The 10,589-nt window shown below is 35.5% G+C and overlaps 1 protein-coding gene across 1 annotated transcript; it reads left to right on the forward strand.

Annotated features, from left to right (window-relative positions):
- The first annotated feature begins 265 nt into the window (after positions 1-265).
- Positions 266-10,131, forward strand: vamp3 (vesicle-associated membrane protein 3 (cellubrevin)). Its single transcript, XM_079858284.1, has 5 exons — positions 266-389; positions 4,799-4,877; positions 7,560-7,718; positions 8,877-8,928; positions 9,101-10,131. Coding segments are annotated over exons 1-5 (309 nt in total). The 5' UTR covers positions 266-387; the 3' UTR covers positions 9,118-10,131.
- The last annotated feature ends 458 nt before the right edge of the window (positions 10,132-10,589 follow it).

The raw sequence follows: 10,589 nt of genomic DNA on the forward strand, positions 1-10,589 counted from the left end.
AATGTTGCTCATACTGTCCCTTTTTTCTGCAACTTTTCTTTGTTTATATGATGTAACTTGTAGAAACTCCCTCTGCTATATATATAGTATAGGCTACTATAGTTTTATCATTAATGTTACAATTATAATTAAATGCATATTTATTTCTGTATTTATATATAGCCTATTACAGTAAATAAAAGTAATGTACTATATAGTGTACTATGTTTATATATATATTTATTAGTATGAATGTATACAAATATTAATACTAATATGAAAAGTCACTTTCAATTTGTCTGGAATTTTTCTGTGTGCACGCGCACACACAGACACTCACTCGCGCGCTCACAGTAGCAGCTGGAGTATAATCGGGGCCTTCACACATCACACATAAACTCAACAAACATGTAAGTAAAATTACACCAACATCACTCGCACGAGCTCAATGATTCCATGTACAGTACCTAACGTTATATGTAATGTCGTGTTTTACATGTTCATGAATATCAGTCTTTCTGGGTGTGTTTGGAAAGTGTGTGTCGTGCTAATGGGTGTGAATGCTGCTAAATCAACAGGTTAGCGTAGCAGATTAGCTTACTGACTTTTTACTTTTACTTTTTTTTTTCACTCTCGGAGTTTAATTTAAGTCGCTTTTAGTTGGAATCGGCGCAAATAACGCCAATAGTGAACTTTATTGTCAATTAAAGAGTTTTAGACCGTATATATTAGTATATCCGCTACATGCTAACGGCTAACAGCTTTTTTCTGACAACAAAGTTTGGGAAAACTTGAAACATTAAACTGAGTCTAAATACACACATTTTACCATTATAATATCATATATGATTTGTCTTTGTTGTTTAAATTACATAATTGTATTGTCTTTTGACTTTTTAAATGCGGATGCTTATCAAAGTTGCGGCGCAAATGTGGAGATTTAATATAAAACGATTGATAAAATAAGCATAGTTAAATAAGCCTCACCAAATATGATTTCACATAATTTCAACAGCCTGATTGCAGTTCAGTTAATATGCTTTGATTGAATGTTGTAGATTGATAATTTTGGTGACGTACTATAAACAGTGTATGATCAACTTTATATAACTTACGTGTATATTATTTGTAATAAATATATTATTTATTTAAATATATATTTTAACCTCTTGGTTGATCCAGGATTTTAACTGAGAATAATTTCCTTCCCACATAATTTAAAAATTCTTGTTTTGCTCCAATGAACTTTATCAAACATTATATGACTTTTAACAGATCATTAGTAAATGTACAATAAATTAATCAGAAATTAAACTTTTTAATGTTATGATCATATTAAATGCTCTTTAAGTATTGGTTTGTTATGCTTTATGATGTTGTTTATCGATTTATTAATGAACAGTTATGAAGTATTCACCTTTTATTGCTTTATTGTACTGGTGAGGATGTGTGTGTGACTTAATTTGAAGTCTGTGTCAGATTAGCTCTCAGAATTTATCAGTTCCCTGGATGTTATTATTGACATGATTATGTTTAATGTTAGGCATAGTTTACAGTTTTAGACAGAACTTTAGAATAAATGTAATAGAATTGGAATAGTTTTCCAATTGGAAAATCAAGTTTGAGAACAGAAAACTAAACAGTTGTGTTTAATTACTTGTATAGTTTTATAGCATCAATATATCTATAATAGCAGGGGTGTGTATGATACATCAGTATGGATTGATGCAATCAAATGAATAATGATATGATCATGATGTATCTAGTGCTGCATGATATTGAAGAAAAATGCAATATGTGTCTCCGGTAACTTGTTAAATAATGCAATATTCGATATGTGATGCAATAAAAGTGTGTAAAATACATTTTAATTATATTTAAAAACTGAAAATTATTTAACCAATATTTATTTTATATTATTTTCACATTCTTTCTGGGTAAAGAAAGCATCACTACAACTTCTGAAAGTGAACAGCAGTTTTAGCACTAGCCTACATAAAGTAATGTCACAAATCTAAAAGTAATTTTACCAAAAAAACTATTTAAATACCAAAAACGCTTTGCTCAACTTGGTAATATATAGTTATATCAACCTGAAAACTTAAGATCAATAAACATCAAATAATGTGTTCTTCAGAATCATTTATTATTCTATATTTTTTAACAAAAAAAACTAAAGTGTATTTTTGTTCTGGATGTCCCAGTTGGATTACAGGTATTGTACTTTTCAGAAGTACAATGTTCATAATATTTTTTGGTTTGAATCTGTGAGTTGATAGAAATGTAGCCAGTTTTTTTATATTAACTGCAGGCTCATGAATCTCATCAAATCGTAATTGTATCGCTGCATGTTTTGAGTTGTTGCAAATATCATATTTGATTGATGTATTCTGATTTACACACCTCTAATAAGTCAGCATTTAGAAAGCGCCATGTGTTTCTTACACTGGAGGATCTCTGCAGTGAGATTTCTGCCAGTCACATGACCTGGAGGCTTTCGGTACCTTCCACGTCTTGGTGTGGAATGTGTGTGTTTTTCTTTGCTTTATATTGAGTCCTGATGTTTCTCTTCCAGTCTCCTGTCGTCACTCTTTATCCGCAGCATTAGACGGCAGTTAAAGGGATGGTTCGGAGTAGTATCAACCTAGGGTCCTTTGCACCATGACGTCGAGCCAAACACCCCCCAGAAGCCTTTTTCCCCTTGGTCGAACATTATTAAAGTTATGTATATGCAGGCGCTAATGGATCCAAGGATGTATCTGGTTAATTACCCCACTAATAACGCCCAGAATGGCACCAAACTTCTACAGTAGTACAAATAGGTTCATAAAACGAGGCATTGGAAAGTTTGTAAGTACATCAGGAGTTTATTTAAATAACACTTGCCTGATGGCTAATGCTACCGCTAACCCGGACGTCGACGTCACTTCCGAGATTTGGGAAAAGCCCGTAAAAGTCCTGGCAGAAAGCCATGCATTTTTTATTTTATTTTTTTTATTTTATTATTATTTCTGCCAGGACTTTTACGGGCTTTTTTACGACGTTTTTTTTTTACGTTTTTTTGGAATATCGAACATTTTTATTATTTTTTCCGAAGTGTTGACAAGTGTTAACTAATAATTGTTGCAAACTGGTATTACCAACAAAATATTAGTGCATTCCTGGAACTGGGCGTCGTTACACTACATCCTTATGCATCGCTTTCTGCCAGGACTTTTACGGGCGTTTCCCAAATCTCGTAAGTGACGTCGACGTCCGGGTTAGCGGTAGCATTAGCCATCAGGCAAGTGTTATTTAAATAAACTCCTGATGTACTTACAAACTTTCCAATGTCTCGTTTTATGAGTACAGAACCTATTTGTACTACTGTAGAAGTTTGGTACCATTCTGGGCATTATTAGTGGGGTAATTTACCAGATACATCCTTGGATCCATTAGCGCCTGCACTAAGCCATTCGGCTGATATCTCTAAATAAGCTGTGGGGGTGTTTGGCTCGAGGTCATGGTACAAAGGACCATAGGTTGAAATTACTCCGAACCATCCCTATAAAGCCTGGCTTGAGACCTTTAAAACACACACTCAGAATTTTTTTTTTGCAAAACTTGTACCTTCAGGTGTACAACAGCTTTGTGCCTTATTTACCCCTAAAAGTTCATAGTAGTATTTTAAGGGAACATATCACTACTCTAAGATACTGAAATGCACCTTTTAGAAGTTGACAGGTTAAAAAACAGTTGTGAGAAGCTGTTGTACCCCTAAAGTACCCCAACGTACCGCATTTCTCCTGTCAGTGTTCTGTGTAGAGATTCAGAGTTTACCTTTACAAATAAACTCTGTTTCATAGAAACTTTGACACCAGATTAAATGTCATTGAGCAAAAAATGACTCGGTTAATTGTGAGAAATTATGATTAGAGATTTGGATTTCTAATGCAATGATGTTCAGACATTTTCGGGACTACTGTAAGTCGTGGTTCATGCTGAATGTGTGTATGTCGTTTTCATTATGAACTAGTTCACAGTGCCTTTGTATGTTTACAGAGCGAGAGCGCTTAACTTGATAAGCGCTTTAATACACTCGTTTGAGCTTGAGTGTTTTATACCTCCCATTTACGTCTTTAGTCAAATGCTTCTACATATGTTCCTGTTATTTGTTTTCACACCACTTTGAATTTATGATCCTCTTGTAAAATCCTCTGTATGGTGTGTTATTCTGAAAACAGGACTTTGTTTACGTGTGTAGTTTTAACAGTTCTCCTGGATGAATGGAGCTCCATTAATGTCGTCTATCAGCCCCTAGGTGGCAGTAGAGTATCACAAGCTGTTTGTCACACTAGATTTCTGTTAGAATGACATAACAGGACCTTTATGAGCTTAACAGATGCTTCACGCAGCTCACATCACATTAGCGGCAGTAATGAATACGTTATGCTAAGCTTTATTCACTTAAAAAAAATTGATACGGACTGCTCAAGTAGGTTTTCCATTTGTTTGCCTGGACTTTTCCAGCTGTCCTGACAAAGGTTTTTTTGAATGTAATGTAAGAGTCTCTCTCTCTCTCTCTCTCTCTCTCTCTCTCTCTCTCTCTCTCTCTCTCTCTCTCTCTCTCTCTCTCTCTCCATCTCTCTCTCTCCGTCTCTCTCTCTCTCTCCGTCTCTCTCTCTCTCTCTCTCCGTCTCTCTCTCTCCCTCTCTCTCTCTCTCCCTCTCTCTCTCTCTCTCTCTCTCTCTCTCTCTGCCTCTCTCTCTCTCCGTCTCTCTCTCACTCTCTCTCTCTCTCTCTCTCTGTCTCTGTCTCTGTCTCTGTCTCTCTGTCATAGGTCCGCCCCGGGTGCAGATGGCTCTGGCTCTGCTGGGAATAACCGCAGGCTTCAGCAGACACAGGCACAGGTGGATGAGGTAAGAGGACACACCTGACACCGTCTCCCAGTGTTCCTCATGGACAGCTAGAAGTAGTCCACTTCATTTCCGTCTCGATCTTCTCAGGGATGGTTCCTTTGTGATGTGAACAGTTACACAATTTCAGGACAACGAATACAAAGTACAATGAATATTTAATTGTACCTTGAAACTCCACCCTGTCAGACATGACTACAATATTACAATTATATAAAATGCGAGTTTGTACTCTTCTGTTTTTAGACGCCACCATTGAATACATTTTGTAATGACACAACTGTTTCGCCAGACATACACATCGACAGCTTTTCTTTCATCAATCTATTTAATCAAATGTTTCTTCAAGTCCATATCTTTAGTTGTGTTCCAAGTGGTGCACTTATGCATACTTTACTTTATTTATTTATTTTTACAAGAAATTAACTTTTATTCTGCAAGAACGCATTAAATTGACAGTGAAGACTTTTAAAATTTTAAAAACTTTTTTTAAATTTAAATAAATCTTCTTTTGAACTATCTATGAATCTAAGAATCCTGAAGGAAAAAAGTGTTACGTTTTCCGCAAAAAATATTAAGCATATACAGTACCGGTCAAAAGTTTGGAAACATTACTATTTTTAATGTTTTTGAAAGAAGTGTCTTATGTCCAAGCCTGTATTTATTTGATAAAAAAAAGTAATATATTGTGAAATATTATTGCAATTTAAAATAATGGTTTTCTATTTTAATATACTTTAAAATATAATTTTTTTCTGTGATCAAAGCTGAATCAGCATCATTACTCCAGTCTTCAGTGTCACATGATAAATCATTGAATGAACAGCATTTATTCAAAATAAAAATCTTTTCTAACAATATAAATCTTTACTATTAATTTTTTAAATCAATTTAACTCATCCTTGCTGAATAAAAGTATGAATGTTTGGCAAAAAAAAAAAAAAAAATTACTGACCCTAAACTTTTTAACGAAAATGTATATTGTTTCAAAAGATTTCTGTTTTAAATAAACGCTATTCTTTTTAAACTTTTTATTCATCAAAGAATCCTGAAAAAAGTAGCACAGGTTAAAAAATAAAAAAAAATTTCCAACATTGATAATAAATCTGCGTATTAGAATGGTTTCTGAAGGTTCATATATAATAAGGATAAATTATATTTTAAAGTATATTAAAATAGAAAACCATTGTTTTAAATTGTAATATTTCACAATAAAAAAAAAATCTGTATTTTGGATCAAATAAATGCAAGCTTGTTGACTTTTTCCTAAAACATTAAAAATAGTAATGTTTCCAATCTTTTGACCAGTGCTATATTAAAAAAAAAATATTTCAGGTAAATGATACAGAAGGTGCTAGTTTCTCTTTGACTCTCTCTTTTTTCTGTGTGTTTACTCCCTGAAGAGCACGGTGTAATCCTTCAGCAGTGTTTCCACTTCTCTTCTGCTGCTCACTGCAGTCATATTCATGATTTCAGTTTGAGGAAGTTTATATCGGGACATATGCAGGTCTCCGTGCACTCAATGACTGTTGACCTCTCCCAACATACATCTTCGTTCAGTCTGGGTTGAGCTCATAGGCTGCCGGCTGGTTATGTAACGCCCCGTCACTATGGTTATGTAAGAGAAACATGGATCTGCACACGCTGGTCTCTCTTCAATGGGTGGAGCTCCGGCATCCTGCAACAGGGTTTGTGGAGCACTAGAGCATATGTGAGGAGGCTGAGATGTTTGTGTGCCGTTGCCATTGACTGTTATATAATTCTATTACAGGAGGGGGTTTTTATGCTTTCCATTTCTTCTGCTGAAGATGTTTGAATTGTTCAGACCGAATATGAGCAACAGGTTGTCATGCTCTATAGCTTTATATTTTTGATAAATACATACAGATAATAAACTCAAAACATACCGCTTCCTCCATTGTGAACGGATCAAAGTGCTTTTAGTCTCAAATGATTCTGTTAAACAAACTAAATGCTGTTGATTCCAGTAGGAAAACAGATAGAAAGAGTTTGTTGAGTCTTCAAACACAGTCATAAAGTGTGTTTCATTCTAATGAGTTTTTGACTGGAGAGAAAAAACAATAGTAGAAAAATGCCCCTCCAGACAAGATGAGTCATCATTATTTTCCAGTAGCAGTTAATGCGGAAGTTAATATATAAATATATAATAATACCAGTTAAGACTGGTTTCCCAAATGTTGGATAATCCTGAGAAATGAGCCTTGACCTAGTTGGACAAATCTTGCCTCGAAGAAGATAAGTGTATTTAGTTTTCAGTCCTGATTATTTCTTTTCCTAACCAGCAACAAAACTTCTTGTCATTTCACATTGAGCTCCGCCCACAGTAAAATCAGTCTGAAATCCTGCTCTATATGTATTAAACATCAAATATGTTTTTATTTTTGTATTCTGCACTTTCAGTGTGGACTAACAAATGTCGCTGGAAACTTCCCATTTTGTCGGGTTAAGACACTCTGTTAGTGTGAAACACTGATCATTGAAGTGCATCTCCTGTTGCTTGCCTGGTTTTAAGAAGTCTCGCATCATTAAATCGATTAATAAACTTCCCCTGGTGTTCGGACAGCTGTGTGTTTACACACATGGCAAGATTCCTTGACCTTTTCCAGCCATTAGCATCACTTTTGCAGAGTTCATCCTCTTCTAACAGCGGTCTCCCCCCTCCAGGTGGTGGACATCATGAGGGTGAACGTCGATAAGGTCCTGGAGCGAGACCAGAAGCTCTCTGACCTGGACGATCGGGCCGATGCCCTGCGGGCCGGTGCTTCCCAGTTTGAGACCAGCGCCGCCAAACTCAAGAGGAAGTACTGGTGGAAGAACGTCAAGGTAAAACAAGAAGTTCAGCACTCATATCATGCACTCATTTAGTTTAAATGCGTTTTATAATAGATATTAAGGCTTTAGAGATGATTGGAAGTTTTGTTCTTCATGCAGTTGTAATGTACCCTGGAAATCCAGAGTTCTCGCGAGAGCACAAGTTGAATTTGCTCAGCGAGTTACTCTGGCGTCGAGTAATGATGCTCATTAAATATGCCCTTGTATCCGAGCTGCACCAATCACATCGGGTTATCTGATATATAGGCGGCCCAGAGGCGAGCTAAACAGATGACGACAGCGCTGTGACGTCAAAGTCATTAGTAAACATTGCAAGATGGCTATGGATGAACACCAGTTGTTTGAAACGGCTTTGGCCGCTACAATGAACGAGTTAGACTTGGCTTTTTATCTAAAAGAGGAACAGAAGACAGCGCTCGAGGGTGTTTTTGCTGTTTTGCCGAACGGATACAGCAAGAGTCTAATCTACCATTTAGCTCCGCTGGTAGCTAAGCGTATGGGGCTTGTTGTGATTGGTCGTAGCGTTATCCAATTGCGTGCAGTGAGTTTTTCAAATGCATGCTTGGTGCCGCCCCTCGAGCTGGCCGATTTTCATTAGTCGATGCCAGACCATTAATATTTCAGATTTAGGTCTGGGTCAAAATACTCGTACTTAAAAACAGAGAAACTAATATGCAGCCGATGGTTAAAATACAGTGAGATTTATTTTTGTTATTTTAAAACGTCATTTAAAGGTATAATGGAGGATTTTTTTTTACTTCCAGGTGGATCACCTATACTATTGGTCCTTCTAATTGTCAATCATTCTGGTGAATCAATCAAACTTATTCAAAAAGTGGAGAGGGCGGGTCTTATCTAAAATTCGGAAAGATCCTCCACTATACCTTTTAAAGTTAAAAATATAGGAAATATAAAGACATACAGTATTTTTTTTTTAATGGAGAAAAAAAAATAATATATATATATATATATATATATATATATATATATATATAAATAATATGTGTATATATATATACACACAATATTAAAGAGTTGAGATTAAACCAAAGCTGGTAGCAAATAATATATTAAATAAATGGATAAGTGATCTGAAAGCGCCATCATAGGCACCAAATGACAATGTATGCTTGTTTGTTGATTTTGCAGATGTGGGCCATTTTGATAGCCGTGATTGTGATCATCATTATCGTCATTATTAGTGAGTATCAGTATTTACAGGCTCTTTCACTCCAGGGGCAGGAATTGTACAAAATGATAGACGTCCCTGTGATTTAAGTGTTCTTTAAACAATTTATGTGCTAATTAAATGTGTCGTAAACAAAGTATACTACGTCCATTTTAATCTCTGCTCTTTTTCCCCCCTCTTTTAGTCTGGACGCAGTCATAATGATGCAATACAGAGATGAATACTGGTTATGAATTGAGGAAAAGAGTAGGATATGAAGGAGTATCAACTTCAGAAAGAAAAGAGAATGAATGAATGAACGAACGAGTGCTCTTCCAATGAGTTCTAACCTGCTGATTTTCAAAAGCATATATTGTAAACTATCCTCAATGGTTTTTTTTCTTTTTTTTAGGTTTTGTTTTTAATTGAATAGGATTTGAATAAGTTCCAAAATGCCTAATAAGTTCCAAATACATCTAACACGCACTCCTCTGTGCAAACCACAGGACAAGGACTGACTCTAGATAGTGTACAAGTTACAACATGATCCAAAACCACAAAATTCCTACTTGTATGTTAATATGAGAAACATTTCACTTTCATTTGGAGGCCAAAACATGTTGACCAAAAACCAGGCCAAACTTGTTGTGAAAGCCATTTGCCAACATCTCATGTCATTGATGAATCCCTCATGGACTCTTTTAGTGAACGGCCGTAACCAGACCCTCTAGTTTTGGCCGTGTCAGAGTTTTTCAATGCCAACAAGACACACGAGCCTTTCCTGAACAACCACAGACGTGCCATCAGTGCCTGTAGCCAAACTCCACTGCCATCCTGTAACAACCGAGAACTTTCCTCTGATTTCACTCAGAATATCTGCACAAACAAATGCTATAATATATATAGTTTTGAAATATTATTGAAAGATTAAATTCACTAATAATTTAACTGCATCATTCGCATCACCTTGTGTAGAAATAGTTTGCTTGGAAATATCTTTGCTTAATCAGATTTCAGTAGTATTGATTTTTGGTGTTTTCTTCACCTCTTGTTCACGGTGCCAAAACATTTTATGTTTGTTTATCTGAGCTTTTTTTTTTTTTTTTTTTGTATGCATTTCTATGTTTGTCTCACATGTGTATAAATTGTAAACAAGTGCAATTCTATGCTGTGGCCTTACTAACTTAAGTGTATTGAATTGCCCAAAGTTGGCTCAATAAAACGGATTTAACATCCTTTATTTCTCACCGGAAGCCTTATTCAGTAAGTCAGCATGAAGCTTGCTTTTTATTGCTGTTACTCAAGGGTTGCATGGATCAGATTGCTTTAGATGATGCTACAAATCACTTTTTATTTCAAACACTGTATTCAAACGTGTTCATCGAGGAAAAGAGATGTACTGTACAGTGCACTACTGCATTTGTGCTGGTTAAATCCAGTTTGCGGTCTTCATTCAAGACGAAGGTGCACATTATGTACCTGTGGAATAGCATTCATCTCTCAAGACAACAATAGTGTGAGGGCTTTCTACAGAAGGCTGTTTCCTTGTAGACATTTTTGAAACCAAATTTGAACTTTAGATATAAAAGTGTACTCGATACAAACAACTGAAAAAAAGATAATGTGTTGTGATTTGTACCAGCTCACGACATCTATCTCATATCTATATATGCATGTTAATAAAGACTCAACAG

This window comes from Squalius cephalus (genome assembly GCF_949319135.1).
Source record: "Squalius cephalus genome assembly, chromosome: 22".
Classification (NCBI taxonomy): Eukaryota; Metazoa; Chordata; class Actinopteri; order Cypriniformes; family Leuciscidae; genus Squalius; species Squalius cephalus.